We start from the raw sequence: 25,812 nt of genomic DNA, 5'->3' as shown, positions 1-25,812 counted from the left end.
AAGGGATAGTCAGGTCACTGTGATTGAAAAGATTTTTTGGGTAAATACCTGCATGGAAAAAATTCCCTGTTTTAAAAAATGGAAATGTGTAGAGCATCCATGTCTAGTTTTGGGCACACGTGTTCAGACAGGATGGCATTCATTTGTCAAGATCAGGGAAGAGAATTTTTGCAGCAGATATTTTGCAATATTTGACAAACCCTAGGCAGGATTTTTGCCAGGTTGAAAATTTAAGTTCACAGATAGCAACATTTGATGCATCTATAATGGTTGTTAATGCTAGGAGCATTAATAATAAAGTTTTTTATGGGAAAATGTGCTACATTCCCACAAGATTGATGTTGCTATTGTTTGTAAAGCATGGATAAAGAACAATGACTGGAAACCAGTTCTGTCAGGGTATAAATGTTTTCACTGTAACAGACATTCTAACAAAAAAAATCAGGTAGAGGTGTTATGATAGGGATTAAAGAAAGCTATGAGACCTGTGATTATTACATGTTCAATATTAACACCAATACTATAGACTGCGTAACTGTGATAATAAAGACAACCCTGGAACATATAACAATTGTTGGAGTTTATGGACCACCAAAGTCAAGTGCAGATGATATAGAGGAATTCATAAATTGTTTGCATGAAGCACAGGAGGGAAGAATAATATTAGTTGGGGACTTCAATTTACCAGAAACAGACTGGAATAATATTGATTCAACAACGTTAGTAAGGAAATTATTCACAACATATATTCAGGATCTGTGTTCCAAGATGGCTGCACACTGAGTAACAGCTTGTTTTTAGCTCTCCCAGTGTGAAAACAGAAACTCCGCAGAGAAGGCCAGTAGACCTGTGTTTATGGGTGAATTTCAGTAACTGGCTAGTAAGTACATTGCCTGCATGCCAGGAATAAAGAAATACAGAAGATCCGGAAAAAAATAAGTTACAAAAAGTGAGGAAAAAACACTGACTTGGGAGAGTTCTGCAGCTGCTCAGCAAAAAGGAATGCAACCTTCAGACATGGCTTTCAATAGCATACAGGATGATATAAGGCAACTGCATGCAGACCTGGTTAAAATAAACAAAACACTGATAGAGTATATTAACACAAACAACAAAAGGCTGGAACAAATGGAAGAAGCTTTAAACAGATATTCAGGTGAGATGATAAAGCTGCAAAAATCAAAGGTTGAAATGAAGAAAAGGCTGGCTGAATATGAGACTGCTCGGGAAGAGATGTTTCAAAAGATAACAGAATTAGAGGACAGAGCACGTAGGGAAAACTTGAGATTTTCATCTATAGCAGAGAAGCTGGAAGGAACAGCCTGCACTAAATTTATGAAAGCACAAATAAGCAACTGGACTGGTATTCCAGAGCAGGATTTATTAGTTGAACAGGCACATTGTGTGTATGCTCCAAATCTAGCTATAAGAAAGCAACCTGGACCTTTAATAGTAAGGATGCAATCCTGCCAGCAGAAAGAATTGATTTTGTCAAAACTGTGGCAGAAGGACAAAATACTAAAAGTAGGTGACAGTAGAGTGTTTGTGGAGAATGATTACTCATTGTACACCAAGCAAAAGAGAAGTAAATTCATCTCTCATTCACATAATGTCGAGACGCAGGTGTGAGATTCAAACTGCTATATCCAGCTGTCTTCAAGATATTCTTCTTTGGAGGGACAAAATCATTTTTGATGAAGTGCATGCTAAGGAGGAAATACAGAAGTTTGTCCAGCAAAAACTGAGCTGTGAAACAGAAGGAGATTCGGCTTCTCACTCCTCTGGTAATAAAGACCACAGAGAGACTGCACCTGTGAAACCTTTTCTAGTATTTTAATGGAAAATGTTGGAGAGAAGGAAGGGAGCAAGAGAGTTGACCAGAAAAATCGAGAGTACATTAGCAATGAAGTCAAGACAGGATCTGGGTGATGGAGAAGAACAGTAATATAATCAGTAACAATGTGGGATTACAAAGCATTAATTATATTTGTGAAATATGATAGCACAAGAAAATCTGGAAACATTGGACTTCTTCAAAATGTGTTTGCTGAGTGGGGGACTCAAGTATATGCCCTACTTCATGTCATTAATGTTCAGAAAATGCTTTGGGGAGGGGAAGAGAGGGGAAAATGCTAACTGTAAGTAAAGAAAACACCTTTTTTAATAGTATTGTATCTGTGTTGCATGGTTTTCTTTGTATGCTATTTTTGGGTGTAATGGGGAGTGTAAACAGATGTTTTTATTTTTCTCCTCTCTTCTCTTTTTCTTCTTGTGCAGTTTTGAGAAACATAGACAATGTAATGATTAATAAAAAAAAGTAAAAAGGGAGCCTGGTTAAGGGGGCATGACAGAGTTCAAATTGATGTGTTTTTTTTTTTTTTCATTCTTGCATGGGAAAATGACTGATTAAGGACCTTTATTTTAAAACAGAAAGCAAGTGAATTAAAAAAAGAATACTGACTGTTATAAGGTTGTTTTTCTAGCACTTGCAAATATGTATACTAAGTAGCATTTCTGCAGCATGTCTCCACGGCGACAATCTGATAAAGAGAAATGGGAGACAGTCTGGTGGAAGGGGATTGGCTGAGAGAAAAGAAAAAACAAAACATAGAAACTGTCTAGGACATAATGTTCCCTGAAAACAATCAGGGGTTTTCCCAGGTATGACAGCATTAAAGATAATACAAAACCAGTTAGACTTGAAGTAAAGTTCTCTTAGGTTTTTTTAAATGCGATGGGGATACTAATATAAACAGGTGCTTTTGTTTTTTCTTGTTCACCTTTCGTCCCTCTTTTTCTGTGTCCAGTTTTGAAAAATGTAGGCACTGCAATGACAAAAGAACGAGGAGGGGAGGAGATGGGGGGAGAGCACAAGGGTCTGGTTAAGACAGTATGACAAAAGAAAAATCAGTGTGCTTTTTCCCATGCTTGCATAGGGAAATGACTGGGCAAAAACCATAGGCATTATCCAGTAGCAAGTTTATTACAAATCATGTAAATGAAAAAGAATATTGAATAGTGTCTTTCTTTCTTTCTTTCTGATAAACAAGGTACCAAGGGCGCCCACAGGCAGGTGCAAGGGGGTGCACTTGCACCCCCCTGGAATCGGCTAGATAATTTCAAAGAAAGTTTTTTTTTTTTTTTAACGTGCGTTCTTCTTTAAGAAGAAAGAAGTCCTAACAGGACAGTCGCGGGTGTGCTGACATCATCGTCGCTAAGTTTGTGAGCGGGAACAGACGGGTTTACAAGCAGCCAGGAGCGAAACGGAATAGCACGCAGGAGTAAACGGACGGAAGATGTGGGACACTTTCAGGGTTTACAAGCAGCCAGGAGTGAAACGGAATAGCACGCAGGAGTAAACGGATGGAAGATGTGGGACACTTTCAGGTAGAGGTGTGTGTGTGTGTGTGTGTGTGTGTGTGTGTGTGTGTGTGTGTGTGTGTGTGTGTGTGTGTGTGTGTGTGTGTGTGTGTGTATGAAATGCCCCAGGTGTACATGGTGGTGGGTAGAGAATAAGGCTTGAACCCTGTACCTTGGGCCCAACTGGCAAGAGCCTGAATTCCCTATCCACCACTATTTGTAAAAATGTTGCAGGATTTTCCTTCATACTTTTTCTGTTCCTCATAAAATCTGTGGTTTTTGCATTTTTGTCCTTGTTGCCTGACAGCTACATGTTCTCTGGTTTTATTCGTGGCTGTCTGGAGTGTTTCTCCCTGGGCCTCTGCTAAAAATTAGCTTTTTTTTTTTCAAAGTCAGACTTTCCTGGTTAACAAAAGTTAAAAAAAAAAGACACACTTCAATATCAGACTTCATATTCTTCAGAAAGTGCATGGTAACAAAAGCTTTTATTCTAGCAAGTTTCTAAGTGTACAAGATGGATAATTGAAATGTATCCCTGTGTTTGGGACTGTATTCCCCCCATTATTGGCTTCGTCCAGGTTTTGTGCTAGGGTTGAGAGTTATGGTAAGAACTGAATTCACTGAATATGTTTGGGGGCTGTATTCACCCAGTATTGGCTTTGTTTAGGTAGTGTTTGGGACTGTATTCCCCCCATTATTGGCTTCATCCAGGTTTTGTGCTAGGGTTGAGAGTTATGGTAAGAACTGAATTCACTGAATATGTTTGGGGGCTGTATTCACCCAGTATTGGCTTTGTTCAGGTATTTATTGGCTTCATCCAGGTTTTTTGCTAATGTTGAGAGCTATGGTAAGAACTGATTTCACTGAATATGTTTGGGGGCTATATTCTCCCATTACTGGCTTTGTCCGGGTGTTATTTGCTAAGTGGTTGAGAGCTATGGTGAGAACTGAATTCACTGAATGTTTGGTGGTTATAGTCACCCATTATTGGCTTTGTTCAGGTATTTTGTGCTAAGAGGTTGACAGCTGTGCTATGGTGAGAACTGAATTCACTAAATGGTAGCTATTTAAGTTTCAGTCTTCCTCTTTCGCAAAACAGTTGATTTGGCATAGTGGTATGTTGCTCTGACTGTTTTGCACAGGGTCCCCTGGGTTCAAGACGTGGCAGTGAAATGTATGGTGGTAACGCAGCATTTTATTCTAGCAACTTTCAAACATTATACAAGCAATGTTTAAAATGTGTCACTGGTTTTGGCCTTTGTCCCCCCCCCCAATAAATTTTGGCTTTTTCCAGATTTCTTGTGCTGAAAAGTTCAGAGATACAGCTGAGTGTCGAGTAGATTTTACAAGGAGCTGAGAGCTGCAGGGGAGCAAAAGTTTAGTGATGCTTATGTTTAGTCTGCTTGCATTGTTAATAGCACAACAGATAGTGTACTTGCTTTAGATGCTGAAGGCTGTGGGTTCTACTCCCACAGTAGGTAAATGCATTGCTGAGGCTGTATTGTGTTGTAAAGGGGGTGGATGCTGCAGTCTTTTTGGCAAAGATACCTAGTAACTATGAACCTGTTAACAGTTTGTTATCCATTCCCTATTACGGTATTACTAGCTTTTCATTTTTTTATTGCATGCAACAAAAGCAATTTATTCTTCAAGGGTAACAGGCACTTTATTTGTAGATTAAGCAATGACATATAAAGTGTTTGCTAGCAGCAACCTCTTTATTAGTTACAAATTTTTTCAATGTGGAGTTTACTACTTCAGAGATTGTGTATATTTTTTACTGATACTGGTGGACTTGAGTAGACTTTTTATGATGGAAATGTTCTGAATTGGGCAGTTTTGTCATTGGTGGATGCTTTTTGTTTCATTGTTTACTGGAAAAATGTTCAAAACAATAAATTTAAAATGCCCTCTAACAACTGTACTGTATTGTACAAGGAATATAATGTAATACGGTCAGGAAGGTGTATCAAAGAGCACGTTATGTTCGAGGGGCCTATGATTTTGAAGACAGCCCAGAGTTAATATTTGCCGTTGGCAAAATGTATTTTCTCTGAAAGTGGGTTTCAGTGCTGTTTCAATGCATGCGAGTTTCAAGAGCAGAGAAGTTTTAATGTTAGTCTATTTTCATTGTGAGACTGCATTGCTTTAACAGATATGTATTAGGGTTTGTGCTGTAAAATGCAAAATAAAACTTTCAAATGAAATCCTAAATCATCGCACAAGTAAAGCAGTATGCACATTAGTGTTTATGATAAATGGGGCAAAATAACCAAGGAATGGGACATTGGAATGGCTGCAGGGGGGAGGCTCCATTTGACCATGATTTTGTGAGGGGGGTAGCAAGCTCAGACAGCCCCGGTTGAACTATACCTCTCAGTTGTCCATATCTTTGCAGAATGAATAGATATTTGCTGCTTATTTTTGGTTTGTTCCTCAAATTTGTGGTTTTCTAGCAAATCATTTAGGAATGAAGCCATTAAATGACAGACATTGAGTTTCAGATGTCATAACCTTCAGAAAAGTGCATGCTAATGCAAGACTGTCTTTAAGTTTATACAAGAGCAATTTTTCGTAGTGCTTGTATTTTCCCCAATATATTTGGCCTTGTTCAGATTTCCTGCATTAAGAGGTTGAGAGGTACGTGCAAATCACTTTGTAGATTAGGAATATCCGAACATCTCAATTGTCCCCAATTCTGGCTCAAAATGTTGCTCTCCCCTAATAATCCCTCCTCCAAAATGGCAATTTTGGAAGAAAATGTGGAGGGTTTACAATTATATATAATTGTAATGATCACTTAAAGATTACCTTTATTTCAGAAATGCATGTGGATGCTCTTATTTTGTTAGCTGCTTCAAGTTAACTGTTAATATTAAAAAGGTGTCCCTTTTTTGACAGGTATTTTTGCATCACATTTTGGTCCGTTTTTCATAAAATTGTGGTTTTCTGGCAAATTAGTGGAAAGTCATTAAAGATTGAAGTTAGAAAATAATGGCAGACATTTGAGTTTCAGATTTCATACCCTTCAGAAAATTTGTACTAATGCAAGATCTACCTGTTCTATTTAAGTTATAAGAACAATATTTAAAAAATGGCCTTATTTTTGGGCTTGTGTCCCACTTCTAGTTCTATGTATGGCTTTGTCCAGATTTCTTGCTCTGAAGTTGAGAGGTATGAGTGTCAGATCCATCACTGTCAGCCAGAGACATTTCAAATTGTGACATACTTATTGCACCCCACTCCCCATTGTAGTGGCTCTGGATGTGTCCATGGAAGGCAAGGAGCAGTTATGCAGTGTAAGTGTGCAGAGTATTCCCCCATCCAAAGTAGATCACAAATACGACCGTGGCTTTTCATCTGTCCTTGATTTTGCAAAATGTTCTGGTTTTCTATCAGATTTTTGTACTGTTGATTTATGCTTCTTATTCAGGAACTGTATGCTGTCACAGTGCCCTGTTGCTCTGTTTAAGTAGCCATGGTTTAATGAACATCAGGTAAGCTTGTCGGAGATTGTAAGATGCAAGTAAGTTTTAGTAAGCTTGTCGGACATTGTAAGATGCAAGTAAGCTTTAGTAAGTATATTATTAAAGAATTACCAGCATTGAAAGCCTTTTCGTTGTTGCCATGCAGAGAATATTTACATGACTAGATAATGTAGAAGCCTTGGGTATTGAAATGCATATGACAGTATTTTATTTATTTATTTTATTTGCAGTTGGTTTGCCAGGATAGTCCATTGGGCCAAATGAACCCGTTTTCAATGGAGTCCTGGGGAGAAAAGCTCCAAAACTAAGTAGGTTATTAATAGATATACAAATTATACAATTACACAGAAGTTAATCATACAAGAAATAACAATTTGCAAATAATACAACAAAAACTAGAGCGAGTACAATCTAGTGATGAAATTAATAGGTAATACAGACTAAAAGGAAATGTAGCACAAAAGCACTGAGAAATAACATATTTGGAAGCATTTCATGACAATATTGAGGAATAATAACATATTAGGAAGCAATGCACAAAAGTACTGAGAAGCAATAATGTATTAGGGAAGCAGTACTTAGGAAATGTGGCCTAGTATATTCTTTCCGATTTATTGTAGGAATAATAATATGTATGAGTTAGGGTGGGTAATTAGGAAAGTTGCAGGAGGAAACAGAGGAAGAAAGAAGATGGAGTTTGCAAGTTAGTTATGTGGGGTGGGAGGAAGAGCATTCCCACTGGGATACTAGATGTGAGTGAAGAGATCTTTTAAATATAAAATGGTTGGGGGTGGTGCGAATGGAAGGTGGTAGGGAGTTCCAAAGGCATGCAGGGCCATAAGACAGAAGATTTTTGCCTGGGGTTACGAGTTGGTTTATATACTTCTAATAGATTTTGATTGTTGGACCTTAATACTCTAGCAGGAAGGTGCATTTTAAAGGCTGATGAAAGGGAGGGACAAAGGGAGGGGTTGAAAATGAGCTTATGTGCAAGATTTAGTTGAGTATATGTGAGATAACTGGGTAGCTCTAGCCATTTTAGTTTTTGGAGAGAGGAACAGTGGTGGGTGGAGGACTTGTGGTTGGTAGCAAACTTGGCAATTTTGTTGTAGCAAGAGGAAAGTTGTGTTTTTAGAGAGGTCTGTAGATTAGTTAGGAGTGGAGCTCCATAGCGAAGGGAAGGGATAAGAAATGAGGTAGAGAGGGTGATTTTGGTAGCAGGTGTAAAGCATACCCAGTTTTTGATGGGTTTTCTTGATATTTAACTGTAGGTGAGAGTTGAATTTGAGCTGGTTATCAATTTGGACCCCAAGTAACTTGGTCTCGGACACCAGTTCCAGGGGTAGATTATTTTGTCTAGAGATGTGGAATGTGTTTATATTGAAAGAAGTTGCCTTAGAGGGGGTGAATAACATTAATTTGGTTTTAGAGGCATTGAGTGCTAGGTGATTCCTTTTCATCCATTGCTCAGTTGTTGTAAAAGCATCTTGAGTCAGTTTTAGGAGTGAGGGGATAGAGGTGGCAGCGCAGATAATAGCAGAATCATCGGCATATTGTATGATGTCTGAGAATGGGATAGAGTTGCAGAAATCATTTATAAATATATTGAAGAGAAGGGGACTCAGTATAGAGCCCTGGGGTACCCCAGTAGGAGAATTTAGAAATGAGGAGGTGGCCTTTTTCCATTTGACTGCTTGAGATCTGTTAGATAAGTAGCTGGAGAACCAGTTCAAGGAGGAGGGAGATAGGTTAAGTTTAGAAAGTTTAGTTAGTAGCAGGCTGTGAGAGAGTGTCAAAGGCCTTAGAGAGGTCGAGTAGTAGGGTAGAAACAATTTGGACAGAGTCGCGGGCTTTATTTACAGTTTCAAGGAAGGAGAGGAGGGCGGTCATAGTGCTATGATGTGGTCTGAATCCATGTGTGGGAGTTAGTAGGTGATTATCTAAGAGATGTGGAAGGAGTTGTAGTTGGATATGCTTTTCTAGGAGTTTAGAGATGGGGGACAGAATAGCGATGGGGCGGAAATTAGTAACATTGTTGTTGTTGCCACGTTTATGTAGAGGTATGATAAAGTCCCTTTTCCAGACTTGGGGTACTATACATTCTTGGATAGAGTGGTTGATTTAAAATGCTAATAGGGTAAGCGATTGCTTTAGCAGCTTTGCTAAGAAAGTAAGAAGGGATGTTATCAGGAGCATTGGTGCATGGCTTCAGTTTCATAAGGAGTTTCTTTATAGTAGAAGTGGGTATAGGTTTAAATGAGAAAAAAGGAGTGTGAAGAGGGAGAATTAGGGGCAAATGAAGCTGATGAAGTAGTAGGAGTAGGAGGAGTGGAGGGATGGGAGTTAGTAGATGGGAATGAGGAAGTAGTAGCAGAGTAGGGTAGAGAGATGGTTGGGGATGGTAAGGGAGTTTTGGAGAATGTAGTGGTGTTAGAGAAAGATGACGTTAATTTGGAAATGGATTCAATGAAAAGAGTTAAATTGGGTAGCCAAGTCTTGGTCAGGAGCGTTTGGGTCTGGGGTAGGGGTATCTGGTTTGCTGGGGTTAAGTAGAGTAGAGATACCTTTCCAAAATGTCTGAGGGTTTGATTTTATTATTGTTTTGAAGTGTGGAAAAGTAGTTTTGTCGGTCAAAGATTGTGAGCTTTTTTACCTTATTTCGAAGTATTTTATATTCATTGTAATAAAAGGACAGGATTACAGTATTTTCAGAAGCTCATTACATTTTATTGCAGACCAGTGTCTTGGAGCAGTGTCTGTGTGTTAGTACACTTGTAGTTGGGTGGCTTTAATGGTATATGGTAAATAAGCATTGCTACCTTACTTAAAAGCCAAGCCCTGCAACAACTAGCTCCACACTGAAGTCAAAACATAATGGCTCTGGTGGGTAAATGTACTCTGTAGTAATCAAAAAAGGCAAATGTTTAAAATAACTACAGCTTATGTGCAAACACAATAGGTAGTGATGAAACAATGCTCTGCTAAAAATGCTTTAATGCTTCACATTGCTGAGCTGCAGATCAGTTATCACTGGCTACCAGGATTTCACCCACTTCAGCTCAAGCACTGTGCCGTTCAGTGCAACCTTCCCAGAACTAATTCAAGTCTGACCAGAATTATTTGGTGTGTGTATAAGAGGGAGGTAGCATACCCCTCAGCTGCCCAGAGTTTTGCCCCATATTCCTCCTAAAAAGGATTGAAGTTGCTAAATGAGACATTTCAGTTTTAGATGTCATGTCATTTAGAAAATGCATACTAACACAAATCCTGTTACTCTTGCAATTTTCTAAGTTTCTGAGAGCCATATTTATAATCTATCCCTATTTATTTTAGGCTTTGTCCAGATTTCTTGCACTAAGGTTGAGGCCTTGAGGGGTGTGGTATGTTTGTGAGAGAGAAAGTGAAATGCCCAAGTTAGAGTTAACAGGTGGAATTTTCAAGTGCATTTTCAAGGAACTGTGAGTGTTAAGGGAAGCTAAGTTCACTGCTGCTCATGCCAAGTCTATTTACAATGTGCAACTGTTTTGTTTAGCAAATGGTATCTCTGTTGTGGTATAAAGTTTTAAAGCTGTGTTAGTAGCACCACAAGTAGAATACTTGCATCTTAATGTAAAGGCTTGAGGTTCTGTTCCTACAGCATATACATTTGTATGCTGCAGTCCTCAGGATGTCCTCCTTTGGATGAGATGCCTAATAACTATGAACCTGTTTTTCAGCTTGTCATCTATTTTCTATTGCAATATACCAGCTTACCATTTTTTTAATTTAACATAGGCAATTTATTCTTTGACGGCAGCAGGCACTGAATTTGTAGATGAAACACTGAAATATACAGTTGTTTTCTAGCAACAACATCTTCATTAGTTTCAGATATCTTTAATGTGGAATTATTCAGATTACTTTTACTTCAGCAGAGACACTCAAACAAGTGCTGCTGTATAATACAAGGGATATAATTCAATTTATATATTATAATTAATACAATCAGGTAAATCAAATAACTTTTGCATGGCCCTAACGGTGTGCAAGGAGCCTATTGCTTGAAAACAGTTCAAAGGTAAATAACCTGCCACTGGCCAGATGCATTTTCTTTGAATGTGGGTTTCAATGCTGTTTCATTGAATGTGAGTTTCAAAAGTAGAGAAGCTTTAATGCCAAGTCTGTTTTCATTGTAAGACTATTGCTTTGTTTAGGTTTAGTAAATGTCTCAGTGTTTGGGCTATAATGTTTGAAATAAAAGTTGTAAATTAAATCCAACTGCCTGTAATCATTGTAGAACTAAAGCATAAAACAGTATGCACACAGATTTGAACAGTGTCTACAGTAAATGGGGAGAAATAGCCAAGTAATGGGACACTGGAATGGCTGTGTGGGCGGGGCTTGGGGTGGGTGGACTTGGGGCTTGGGGTGGGTGGACTTGGGGCGGGGCTGTGTTGGCAGGGGGCGGGGTGAGCTATGTGGGTGGGGCTCTGGGTTTGCACCCCCCTGCAAAAAATCCTGCGGGCTCCCTTGCAAGGTACCCTTAGCAGTTTTGTGTCTGGTTTGCATGTCACTAGAAGACAATTTGATACAGAAAAATAACCTTTTTTTGGTTAACTTTAGCCTGTCTGTGTAGCTATCAACTTATAACTTATGTTCTTATTAGAAAGCAAAAAACTTCAATATTTGAAGATGTACACAGTTTTGTGTGTTATTGTGACGTTCATAGGTTTTAGATGTTTTTTTTTGGGGGGGGGTTGTTCTGTTTGAGGAATTTCAAAAAAACAAAAAGTTATGTAAGATATGACATAGGCGCAAGTGGATACAACATGAAACAACTGTATAAAAGACCAACCTGCTGAACAGTATATACATGTAACATAAAAGCTGGAACTAGACATTTAGCAAAAGAGCAGTTATTTATAAAAGGTGGTAATAATAACAATACAAGAAAATGATGATTTCTGTAATGTCATTCAATCTAAATGGTCTTACAGATAAATATAAAAAAGAAAGAGTAGTGAACTATATTAAAAAAATGTAAAGTACAAATAGCTATGCTACAGGAGACGCACCTGGAAAGAACTGAACATGTGAATTTGGTAAAGAAAGGTTTTCAGGATGGTTATTCAGCAGAATATTTGGGGCAAAGGAAAGGAGGAGTACTTATATTAATTGCAAGAGGAGCTCCAATAGTGATAGAAGAGAAAAAAAGATAATACTAGAAGATACATAGTACTAAGGGGCTCCTGGCTAGGGAGGAGGAGGATTACACTGGCATGCATTTACATCCCCCCTAAAACTGCTATAATGTAGCTTAAGAAAATTTTGGGATAAATAAATACCTTTCAGCAAGGAATATTACTTATAGGTAGAGACTAGAATTTGGTTTGCAACAGTGAAGATGTGTCTGGGGGGCCTAGAAGGGAAAATATTACAAGGGAGGGTAGATTTTTGAAGAAATTTATGAAAATGTTTGGCATGGAAGATGTGAACTCAGTACTAGGAGTTCGGAGTGAATTACATATTACTCATCGAGATGCAAAAAAACTGTGCTAGGGTACATAGATTTTATATCTCACAGGAACATGTGCATTTAATTGAAGGTCTTAAAATGCACCCAGTAACTATTTCAGATCATGCACCAATAATAACTAAAATAAAAATGCAAGTTAATGAAATGAAAATGAGACACTGGCACTTTCCCACCGACCGGTTGAAAAGAGAGGAATTTAAGGAATGGGTTATGGAATTAATTCAGGAGCTACTAGAGAAGGCAGATTTGTCTTCTGAAAACATAGCTAAGGAGCGGGATAAAATTAAAGTGGAGTTTAAAACTAGGTTGGAAATAAAAGAAAAGGAGATAGGGCTAAACAGTAACAAACATTATTTAGTGGGATTGGCAAATTTTAAAGTATTGCAAAATAGGGGGTATCTCTCAGAACAAGAAAAGGAGCAACTGCAGAATGCTAAACAGAAAATAAGGGATTACCTCGATAATATGCATGAGTTTAGAAAGATTACTGTTAAGCAGCTGCTTTTTGATGATAATTCTAGAGCACAAAAACTTTTAGCACAACAACTCAGGCAACAGAAAGTGGAAAGGGCAGTCGCCAAGTCTATGGAGCTTATAACAAGGAAGATAACAAGAGACCCTGTAGAAGTATTAGAAATATTTCGGAAATGTTATGAAAATTTGTATAAAGCAGAAAAATATTAAAATCAAGAAAAGGTACAAATGGAAATGTTTGTGAAAGAATTAAATATGCCAAAGTTAGAGGTAGATGAGGCTCAATTACTAAAAGGATAGGATGGGATTAGATAAAAATGCCTATGTATAACCAATCTACAGAAAAGTCCCCAGAAACAGGTGGAAGTTTGCAAGTTAGTAGAGAAAAACTGATAAAGATCTGGAAGGTTTTGTTTAACAGTATTTTAAGAGGAGCAGTTCTGGCATCCTGGAAGAAGGTGGTGGTAACGGTAATACCTAAAGATGGTAAAGATTCATTGGCTCCAGTTTCAAACAGGTCCATTTCAATACTAAACCATGATTATAAACTGTTTATGTCTACAATGGTTAAAACAATGGCAAAAGTGATACCAAAATTGATAGCTATGGATTAGTGTCATTTTGTGGAGGGGAGACAAACATTTGACAATATTAACAGAACACTGATAATCTAGAGAGAAGCAGAATGTAAGAAAGTACCACTTTTATTGGTGGGTCTTGTTGCAGAGAAAGCATTTCTCGGAGTAGACTGAGACTTCATGAGCAGGGCAATGGAAGCATTTGTTTTCCCTGATACAATTATAAGGGTGATTAGAAGAATATATGCGGGATCGGAGGCATGAATTAAGTGGGTGGGGTCCTCTCCGATAATTTCTGCTTGAGTAGAGGAACCAGGCAGGGTTGTCTGCTTTCCCCTTTGTTGTTTGCATTATATTTAGAACCACTGGCAAAGAAAATAAGGGACTCAGAAATTCAAAGATATAATTGGTATGGTAGTCAGGAAAAGCTGGCTCTATTTGCAGATGATATTATTTTATACATGACAAAACCAGAAAGGGACATTACAGTGTTATGGAGCATTTTAAGACAGTTTCAAAAATGTTTTTTGTCCCATTAGTCTTATACACAGTTCAGGCATACTTTTATCAACTGGAGGAGAAGTTGTGGATAGCAATTAAAAAAGAGTTGAAGGATTTCATCTGGGAAGGGAAGACAGCACGGGTCAAGTGGGATAAGCTGATTCTACCAATAGAAAAAGGTGGACTAGGATTACTTAATTTGAGGGGGTATTTTTAGAGCAACACAGTTAAGTTTCTTATACATAGCACAGGTAGAAAACTATAATTCAAAGTGGAAAGGGATGATGCTGATGCGGGGAGGAAGCACAATAAATAAGGAGAGATTGGGATTTTGGATGCAGACTCTTAAGGAGAGCAACCAAAATCATACAGAGTATTATATTCATAAAATAGGAAGAAGTATTCTAAGAACCAACCAGCATGAGAATGGAGAAAAGAGATTTTGCAGATAGGGTTGACTCTGCTCAGGGATACAGATAATAGGCAAGAGAGGGTTGGAATTTATTGGGAAAAAAAATGGCAAAAGAACCAAGGTATTGAGAAGAAATAATTAGAAACGGAAAAGGAATGGGGAGAGGCCAAAAATTTATTTGGACTGCAGGTTAGAGATTGCCTTCCCTATCAAGGATTGATATCAGACTATAGGCAAAGAGAAAGAAACAGGGGGCTCCTGGAAGAGTTTTTAATATAATCTGAACAGAAGCTGCTGTTAAAAAAGAATAATTAATACAGCATATAAAATACTGCATGATAATTATAAGAATCAATCAGAGGAGCTTAGAAAGGATTGGGAAGACAGACTGGATAAGCAATTCACAAAGAGACAATTGGGGGATATATGTATGTAAGCAAAGTCTAGAAGATTTAGGTTCTTTGCCTGGAAATGTCTACATAGGTATTTTTATACCCCAAGTAGACTCCAAAGAATTTTTCCTCAGGTGGATAGCAAATGTTGGAGGTGTGACGGGCAGGAAAGAGGTGGCTGGGAACATATTTTTTGGAGGTGTGATGAGCTGGCAGACGTTTGGGATTCTCTTGTGACCGGTCTGTCGGAGATGCTGGGTGAGCAGATTGGACTGACTAGGGAGAAGGTTTTTCTGAGTTATGCTACAGAATCAGAATTGCTTAGACATTGTAAAGCCTTGCTGAGTCTAATTATGGTCCCTGCCAGAAAAGCAATTACTAGAAAATGGAAATCAAAGTCTAGACCAATTTTCAATAAACAAAATGTTCTGCTCCATGTAGCTTAAGAACCAGTGGTTAAACAGCAAAACTTCAAGACAAAAAACAACCACTGTTCCGTTTGTTTGGATGATGTGTTCCTTTTATGGAATAGTGATGTTAATAATCTTAGAGACTTTGTTGAATTTTTACATCTTAGTGCAGACTTTTTCATGTTTGGTGTTAATTCGTCATGTGAAGTCATCCATTTTTTAGATGTTGCCATCAGAGTTAGTACTAATAGATTTGAGGCAAAAATGTATAGGAAAGATATTCAAGCTACAAGATTCCTTTATTATAACAGTATGCATCCAAGACACATATATAGAGGTGTGTTAAAAAGTCAGTTTATAAGAGCAAGTCATTTAAATACTGAGAAAGAAAATTTTATAGAAGAGTTAGGTATGATGGTTAATGATTTTCAGAGTAGGGGTTATGTAGATGCATTGATTAATAGTGTAAAAAATCTAGTAATTGATGAGAGATCTACTTTATTACAACCTTACATGCACTCTAATGATAACCCTTCTATGAACAGAAGAACAGATCATTGTTTGGATTATATGTTGAAATATAATAGCCATACGGCTATGGTTAAGAATATTATATGTAAGAACTGGACCATTTTATGGTAAAATCCAGACATAAGTATTATAGTTGGGGAGCAACCTAAATTTATATATAAAAGAGAAAGGAATCTTAAACAAATCATATGCAATAAAGTCATGAGGACAACCTTTGTTGGAATTAAGAATTTTCATAGATATGGGACAGTACTGTGTCATAATTGTGCTATTGCAGTGAGATAAATACTGACATTAACTTTATACATCCTATTACAAAGAAAAATTTTGAAATAAGGGCATCTGGTATGTTACACTGAAAACATAGTCTATATTGCTAACTGTATGGAGTATCAAAGTTTTTATATAGGCAAAACAACCATGAAGTTTAAGGAAAGAATTCGAGCTCATCTTTCAGATATATGTAGGTCTGTAGAAACTAATATGCTGTTTAAACATATAATGACTAAAGGAAGGAAGCATAGGTTTAAGTTTAGAATTATGCAAAATGTGTTTGTTAATATATGTGGGGATGACATTATTAATGCTACAGAGTTATTTGAGTATAAGTGGATCAATTATTTTAGGTCAGATACACCACCAGGTTTGAACTCAGCAAATACTATAAAACCTGTTTTGAGAGCTAAGCAGGATATATTATAATGTATTATAAAATAATATATTATAATATTTATAATATATACATTATATATGATTTTAGATGTATATTATTTAAGTGTTGTCACATGTTTGATTTATGTATAATTATTGGCTGGCTAGATATTTAAATATGGATTTGTTATATGAGTCTATGCACTGAAGAAAAGCCTGTGTCTTGAAAGCTTTGCTGTGTGTTATCCTCATTAAATTTTACAAACGTTGGAACAGTAGTTGTTTTTTGTCTAGACCAACTTTACTAGAAGTAGTGAATATAGTAACAGAGATAAAACAACTGGAATTGGGATCTTTAGAAAAGAGAAGGAGCAAGCTACATAGAAAAAAATGGGAATTGTGGCAACAGTATATGCAGAGCAGGAACAAGGTTTAAGAGGCAGGATTTGATTGAACTATATAATGCTTAACTGACAATGACTGGAAGGTTTATAAGTGATTTATAATGTTTACAACTATAGTTGTTTCAGTGATGACTGTGATGTAAACTGTTTGCAACTAAAGTGATATTATTTTGTATGTTTTGCATTTCTATAAATGTAAGATTGCCTTTGTCATATATGGAAATTTAATAAAGATGTTGAAAAAAAACTATATCCAGGAACACCAATTGTACTACATTGTAAAAAAAACCTACCAGGGGAAGAGAACATACCAGACATTGTTTGTATTCTTAAGGAAATTACTGTTTCTTCAAGTCAAGTTTTACCACTGTTGATCTGCAGTGATCATGGGGTTATAAAGGTAATTTGTTGCTAGATAATTCTGCCAAACTGAAATCTAAACTAATGGACAGAAGGTTAATCACAGATTATATGGAGGCAAAACAGTCACTATGTAAAACTAACTGGAGTGATGTGTTCAGTGGAAAAACTGCAGATGGAATGTGGAAAATTTTGAAAGAGAAATTGAGTGCAAAAAAAAATGTTTAACATCAAGGGGGTATATTTCCATAGGAACACGATATGTGATTAAGGTGAGAGAAAAAAATATAAGAAATGGAAGAGAGGTCGAACTACAAGATGAACAAACAGATTAAGCATAGTGTGAGACAAGATCAAGAACATTTTAAAGACATTTTATATAAAGATATTGAGCATAATAGGAAACCTTTAAGATGTGGAACACATAGATTGATAAACTGTATGCATATTCTAAAATTTATTCTCAGACACAACAGATTATAGTTATATTTACAAAATCTTATCCAAAACAGTTTGGCTCCACAAAAGGGCTGATAAATTGTCCTATTGACATCCAGTTAACCCCAGATACTGGAATCAAATTAGATTATACTGAAAAATAACTGGGCAAACGGGATGCAAACAAAGCACAGGGAGGAGATGGACTTAGTAACTATGACCTGAGAACACTTCAACAAGAATTTACAGTACCATTATATCTATTATTCAGTAGGTCATATAAATATGGGGAGATTCCTCAAGATTGGAGATATGGCTTATTAAACCCATCTTTAAGGGAAAGGAGAGTAGGGCAAACCCAGAGTCATATAGACCCTTAAGTCTACTTTCATGTTGTGGAAGAATAATGTAGAAGGTAAAATTGGATGTTATTGTCAGAACTGGATAGGCTGCGACTTGAAAACATATATCAACATGCATATGTTGAAAATAGATCTATTACTGCCTGTAACATGATATTCTATAACAATATAATAGCTATGAATGAAAAATTGTGCTGTGATATAATTTATATAGATTTAACTTCAGCATTTGACAGGGTCATACACAAAACACTGATCAGTAAATTAGTACAACTAGGTATTGATGAACTCTTGATAAAATGGATAGTTGCATGGCTTACAAATAGGACATGGCAAGTATCATATATCAAGCTGGACAAGTGAAATCCTTGGTTATAATCGAGGTGTCTCACAAAGCTCTGTCCTAGATTGTATCTTTCAAACTAACTTTTTCATCTGAGGTATTCTACAGTCTGTACGCAGAGGACCTGAAATTGGGTAAACTGATTACATGTGTTACAGATAAGGCATGTCTGCAAAATAACTTGACTACATTGACCATTTGGGCACAGGAGAATAATATGCTGATAAATACATCAAAAGCTAAGCATATGAGATTTGGGAGACATAAATTGAAAGGTGAATATTTAATACACCACACACTGATTGTAACTGCAGACTCATTTAAGGACCTGTATATTTGGGTAGATTCAGCTATGAGTTTTTCTAATCATATCAACCAATTGGTTAATGATAGTTATAAAACTATAGGTTGTAAAAAATATTTATGAAGTCTAGGAAATCAAAAATGATGAATTCATTGTTTGTTAGTTACATCAGAGCCAAACGTGAGTATGGAATAACAATATGGAAACCCTGTAAGAAAACAAGCATGAGTAAACTGGAAAGAGTACAATGGAAATATACCAAGTGTATCCATGGATGTGAACATTTTGAAAAGCTAAAGTATCTGAAATTGTACAGTGTCTCTTACAGACATCTAAGAGGAGATCTTATTCAGGTATATGGGGCATTTAGAGGCAACTACCTCTGGGATGTTTGGGGTTATTAAAAAATACTAGAGAATCATCAGACAACATATGTAGAAGATTCTGTAGGAATGAGGAGTGTAGTGATTGGTTCTCTAACAGAGTAACTGATGCTTGGAACAGACTACCAAGTTACATTAAAGCAAGTACTAGTTTAGACATTTTTAAGAACAGCCTGGACACTTATGGGAACACGTGTTTTGGTATATTGGCAAGCTAGAAGGGCATTAATACCTGTGCTTGAAATATCTGTATGTATCTATGTAAGGATATAAGGCCCTCTCTCTCTCTCTCTCTCTATAGATATATATATATATATATATATATATATATATATATATATATATATATATATATATATATATATAGAACACATCTCAAAGTCCTTACTTTGGAAGATTCCACAGACATCTATATTGTGACCACTGTTATTCTCTACATATATGCTTCCAGTAAGGAATATTATTTAAACATGCAGAGTGGTTAAGGTATCAGTGTTTACCTCATTTCCGTTTTGGCGTATATCTTCGTTCTCGATTCTCTTGGAGGTAGCGTAAGCACTAACGTAACCTGGGTGAGGAGTAGATGTTTGAAAATGATCCCTCATGAGATCACTACAGCTTTGAGATCATCCACTGTTCTCAGCCTTCCACCATTACAGTTTACAGTGTAATAGGCTGGAGTTAGCATGTAAGTTGTAAAATCTCAGTGATCTTCATGGTCATCTGACCTTTATGAATTTAGTATTAGCAATTATTACATCATCTTTTTATCATCTGAGGAATCTCACTGAAATGAAACTCATTCAGTATAGCTAAGGTGTTTTGACTTCAGAGCACACGTACCCCCCCCCCCCCTTTAATAGTATTAGATACTTCTCAAACAACCTCTTCAGATCAATCATTGCTTCCACTGGATTCACGAAAAATTCCACTTTAACTTGTAGTGAGGCTTTTCACAAGAATCAGGTCATAAACTCACAGTGCAAACAGGTGCTCATATCTCCAAAACCATAAGTGCTACTAAAGAGGCATGAACAGAAGACTGGTCAACACAACCTCAGCTTTATAGAGGCAGCATTCATTAGATTTCAGGTTTTAATACTGATTTTGTAAATCCCAGTAAACGCAGTAAATATAGGTTTTGCAATTTGTAAACCGTATACACTACATCTGTGGCAGCTTTGGCTGCATGTGTACTACTTTTATTCATCCTGCTGTGAGCTTTCATATGTGGTTAAGCAATTCTGTGTCTGTTGTTTGGTTGTTGAAATATTTAAAATAACATCAAAATTATGACAATACGTGTAATTATAGTATGAGCAACAATTTCTCTCTGCCTAGCTGTGTTATATAAAAGTTATGTATCAAGGCAGTTAATCCTGTAAGCTTTCATTTTTTATGGCTATGGCTTACCCATTTCCATTCCCCAATGCCTGATGCATGGTGTAAGGATGTTATAGTCAAGAATGTTTGTTGGTATATGCATCTGCTGTTAGCAAGCATGGGAGGTACAGTTCATGTATTACCCCCAGGGCTGCCATCATCTCAGCTCATAACCCCTGCATTCCTAGGTATAGGTGAGCTGGTAGTTATTGCTGCTGTTATATACATTTTAAAATGACATATTTTATAAGCTTGTATGCAGCTTGGTTTGACAATTATTCATTTAAGTCTAAACAGGCAGCATTAAATGTACAAAAGCATCACTAGGCTAATGTTAGAAGAATGTCTGAAGGGGTCACTAACATTTAATGACTTCCATTTGTTTAGGTAAAATTTGTAGACCTACTGTCCAGTCTGTACCTAGAGAGCATTGCTGGTCTTTAAAGATTTTATTTACCTTTGAATTACACAAAAGGAATACTTTACTCTAATTTAAACAAGTTGTTGTACCCGAATGTCTGTTCCCCAATTAACTTTAATCCTGCTTACTGCACTATTCCCTAAGGTGATAGCAAAAAATGCTGCGTCTTTCATTAGACCTCATTTTGCTCTCTCACCCTCTGAGACAGCCTTTCTCAAAGTAGCCCCAAACTCTAAACTCTCTCCAAACTGAAATAAGATATCAACCCTCTTTCTAGTTTTAAGAACATGTCATAGTAGACTCATCTTCCCATACTCTTTCTTTTGAGTGCAATACAGTAATGGCTAAAACATTTTCCCCCTAGAATACATCATGCTAAATTATCTGTTTTGAATTTTCCTTAAATATGTTGTATTCAAATTATTGTACCTTTAATATGAACTTTACTTTCTACAAAATCTGTTGCCATCTGTAAATGTCTACAAAGTTTTCTGAGGAAATGTGCATTGGTCACATATGTCTACTTCTATATTATAAATAAATGCATGAAAATTAAAACAGACAAATAAAGATCTTTTATATTCTTTACCAGTGGATTCCAAGTGTTCACTCTGAGTGCCTTCAGCTAGTGCAGAACACCACAGCAAGCTGTTACTGGCTACTCCCCATTGTTATTATATGTTTATTTTCTGTGGTGTCGATATTAAGCTTTTCCTTGCATCAAAGATCTCTGCTAAGTTTTTGGTATTAGTATATCTTACTCGACATGCTTTGGGTTCCTCCTGTCTAAAAATGCCACTGCTGTGCTAGTTAGTCTGAGCTTTCTGTTGGTTGTTAATAGGCTACTAGTGATTTCCAGGATGTAGACTGAAACTGCTACACTATGTCAAGGTTAGCTCCTGTGGAGTGCATAATCTTTCCAGCCTTGCTATAGTCCTCCTGTGACCAGCTTCATGAGATCCCTCAAAACATATTTATTTCTTTGGTGTATCCTGGATCTGAAGACTTTTTATTTTGTTCTAAAATCTTAATATGTGTGATTTTTAGTGTTTATTATGTACCATGATCAGGATATAAGTATAATAATAAAATTCAATTTGCCTTTAATTTGGTCTTTGTGGCATCCAACTCAGTAATTATGATATTTTTAAATTATGCCACCTATATATCCCGCCAACAAAGTACCCCTATCTTGTTTGGTATTTTAGCATATGAGCAGCTGTCTTAGTTTTAGTTTCAAGTCCATGAACACATGATGTGGCATGAAAGGCAAAGAAGAATCTGATTTTCACATCATTCAGTGCAACACACTTTCATATTTATCATTAACTCATTAATTCATAGACAATTTGGACTGAGTGCCTTCTGTGTGGAGTCTGCATGTCCTCCCTGTAGTTGCATGGGTTTCCTCCAGGTGCTCCGGTTTCCTCCCACATCCCAAAGACATGCTGTAGGTGGATTGGACACTCTAAATTGACCCCAGGTGTGAGTGTGTGTGCCTTCTGTGGAAGGCTGGGTGCCAGGCTGGCAACTCAACACTGTAAAAAAAAACTCCACTGCCAATCATGAGTGGACAGGTGATCTGCTGTGGCGACCCCTAACCGGGAAAAAGCCGAAAGAAGAAGAAGTCTATAGGCAAAAACGTCCCCACAGAGTAAACAAGGAGAACCATATGGATTTTGTATGTTTGAATTCATTATGTCATCTGACATTGTGTCACACAGGAGCTCAGTGAGGAAAGATGATGGCATGGATGAGAGTACATAAACTGATATGGAGAATAGCGAATTGATTACCAGACAGTAATAATGGATTCGACAATGTGAAGCTAGCAACCAGTGAATACCTTAGACCTCATTGCTAAGAGAAGTCCTGTCTGACATATTTGTAACTGCTATCACTATTAAAGAGCATCAGTCGATTTGCTGACACCACCGCATACGAGGCAGTAGTGGCAATAGTCATGCACAGTGGGTCAGCTTTTAATGAGTCCCTACAGAACAACCATGGTAGGCAGATGGATGTCAGAAAGGGTTTAGGTGCAAAGTAATGCATACTTACGTGAATTAAGTGAAGGTCAAGGGGGTGAATGACATGAAGATTGAGGAGGGAAAATAACTGTGCGCGATCATCATCTCTAAACTCCTTCATACAACACAGTATAAACAGGATCTGTTTAAAGCAAACATGATGTTGCTTTTCATGGTAAGATTGGGGTGGGGAATTTAACAGAAGCAGCTGTAATTCTTACATGGTTTGGGGAGTTTAAGAAGCACTGGGCTTATATACAGTGGAGGAAAATAAGAAATAGGGTATTGTGATATAAATTCCCCTTACTGTTAGAATATAGGTGATTTGGGGAGGAAGTTAATAAGGAAAGAGTAGAATGAAAAGGTATAGTTGTCATCTCAGCTTCCAGCACTAGACAATATTAAAGGAGGTAAAGATGACTTAAGGTTGTCTAGAATACCAACCACAATTCTCCTGCACTACTATGGGATAGGCTAGAGTGAAACTCTGTATCAGTAAGTTAAAAAATAAAGTGCAATAGTTAACACCTGTTTTTCCACTTACTGATGTTAAATATTGTGACTTTCTGCTGCACAGCTTCTGTTATTAGCAGATGGTTTTCAGTAGTACTTGCTAGCAGGTATTATAATGTGTTTATTATTTAGCATGCCATATAAAACGTGACTTATTCTTGTTCCACAAGAGTTTTGCCAAAGGACCAAAATGTATTGAATTAAATATACAGACCTAGAATATATTCCATCTTTGTACGACATAAAATCAGAAGTCACTTGAAATGCAAAACTGACTGGATTAAACTTTGCTACAGCTGCCACCATGCCGTCTTCATCATACTAAAAGAAAACATAGTACAGTTTAATATCACAATGTCAATACTAGGATCTGTAAATATCTCAATTTTAGTTTAACTTCTATAGAAAAAAAATCTTAAGTTTCCATATGCTACCAGCTTCTCATTTCATAGCATAAAGGTTGGTAGGTTCAGCTGAGAAGCTTACAACCTACAAGTCATCAAGAAGCTTGACTGCAAAAGTATTTATGACTGTCTAACAGAGGGTGGTTTCATTCTATTGAATTCTTTGTTACTGGCTTAGCACATTTGTGCTGTCCAACTCCACTTTGTATTCCACACCTGTTCTCACCACTGTAATAACGTATCAGTCTGACAAGTATCTGTGCAGACTCGTAAAAATGTAAACACTGCAAGAAATTCCAAAAACGCCAAAGCAGTGCAAGTCAAATCACCCAAAACACGACCTCTTTCCACACAGATGCAGGAAACAATTTTATTAAGCTTCAACAATGCTTTTCGTTGTTTACAAAAAACAACTTCTTCAGATAAAAATATTTTAAAACACTGGGGTTTAAATTCCCCTCCTTCCTATCACATGTTTAAAAACAGTAATATGAGTGGCTGTCCGTTTCTTGCTTAGAAGGCAAACTCCACCTCCCTTTAGTTTAATAATACAAACAGTTCTACGATGCTGTAAACATCAAGAAACATTGGCTACATGCATAAACCTACCTAATATATAAATAAAAACATTTCTAAGAATGTTTACTAAGAAATATTTACTTTAAAAGTACTTCATGAACTTAATAACACATTTAAATATGCAAATTCAAAACCAATTAATTTTCAAACTGCTATAAAAAATGTATTAACCTTAATACAAAATAGCTGTCAGTTTATAAGGCATTTGTTCATGAAAAATTATATTGTAAAGCATATATTTATATGCATCTATACAAAATAATATATTATAAGGCATGTGTTTGTTATGTATCTAAAAAAGTATGAAAGATGATAATAAAAATAAAAAGAAAATGTACTACCAGCCTAATCTTCTTAGTTTTAAAATACACATAATGGAACTTAATTCATTTATCCCTGGATAATGGCAAGCATCCAGCTTCAATTGCCACATAAGTTCATTTTTCTCTAAGATCAATGAGTCCGGTCCCCCTCTCCCCTCATTATTAACTTGATTTATTGCCCAGAATGTGAACTGATGTTGTGGATACTGCATAATATGTCTTGCAAGTGCATTCTCCGCTTTGTGTTTCCCCATGGCATACGCATGTTCGTATACCCGTTCGCGGAGTTTTCTGTCGTTTTTTCCGATATAGAATACCGGGCAGCATGTGCACCTTACTAGGTATACTACTTGCTTGCTTTGACAGTCAAATTTATCCCTTATTTTATATCTCTTGCCCTTGATCTCAAATGTTTGGCCTTTATCCATGTATTTACAATATCTACACATGTTGCATTTAAACATACCCGTTATGTTTACCTGCCTGTTTAGTTTCCTTTCCAGTATTTGTTTCAAGTTATTTCCCCGTTTGAAAACAATCCCAGGTTTTTCTTGGAATTTGCTTCTCAATACACCATCATTCATTAATATATCCCAGTTCTTTTGAATTATGGAAACCATGCTTTTAGCATCTAGGCTGTATGTAATAATAAAACTGTAAGGGCTAATAGTTTGTTTGACAACTGGTGGTTCCATAATGTGTCCACTATGTTTGTTCAGGATGGGCGAATAAATTCCCCTTTCCCTTTTTAACTGGACTTCTTCAATCAAGTCCTGGATTAGGGTGGCGGGGTAGCCTCTTTTCAAGAATAAATCTCTCATAAAGCTGCATTCTTCCTGGAAATCGTGGTCTTTAGTGACCATCCTCGCAGCTGTAACTAGTTGGCCCTTTATTACAGATTTATTTTGTGTAAAGGGATGGCAACTAGAGTACTGCAAGAAGGAGTTAGAGTATGTGTCCTTGCGGAATATTTTTGCTATAAAGCATGCATTATTTATGTCCTTAATTAGGTCTATGTCCAAATATGCTATTCTATCTTGTGCAAAACATAATGTAAATTTGAGGAATTCTGATGTAGAATGAAAAAATTCAATCATCCCTTGTGCAACTTGTATGTCCCCCTTAACCAAGACAAATATGTCATCCAAGAATCATGTGTACAATTGAATTTTCTCTTGGATGTATAAATTAGACATAACGTACTCGCTCTCCCAAAACGCCATTACCAAATTGGCCACACTGGCTCCACAAGG

At 36.8% G+C, this 25,812-nt stretch overlaps 1 protein-coding gene across 1 annotated transcript in view; it reads right to left on the bottom strand.

Moving 5' to 3' along the window:
- The window catches only part of CTSH (cathepsin H), a 368,554-nt gene that overhangs the window by 58,557 nt on the left and 284,185 nt on the right, over positions 1-25,812 (bottom strand). The window contains exon 10 of the mRNA XM_044077716.1: positions 23,468-23,574. Within this exon, the coding sequence (XP_043933651.1) occupies positions 23,468-23,574 (107 nt within the window). The remainder of the gene's footprint in view (positions 1-23,467; positions 23,575-25,812) is intronic.

The sequence above is a fragment of the Protopterus annectens genome, chromosome 7.part0 (assembly GCF_019279795.1).
Source record: "Protopterus annectens isolate FY-2018-M chromosome 7.part0, PAN1.0, whole genome shotgun sequence".
NCBI classification, from domain to species: domain Eukaryota; kingdom Metazoa; phylum Chordata; order Ceratodontiformes; family Protopteridae; genus Protopterus; species Protopterus annectens.
Note: the sequence above shows the minus strand (reverse complement) of the source record. Positions and strands in the feature narration are given on the sequence as shown.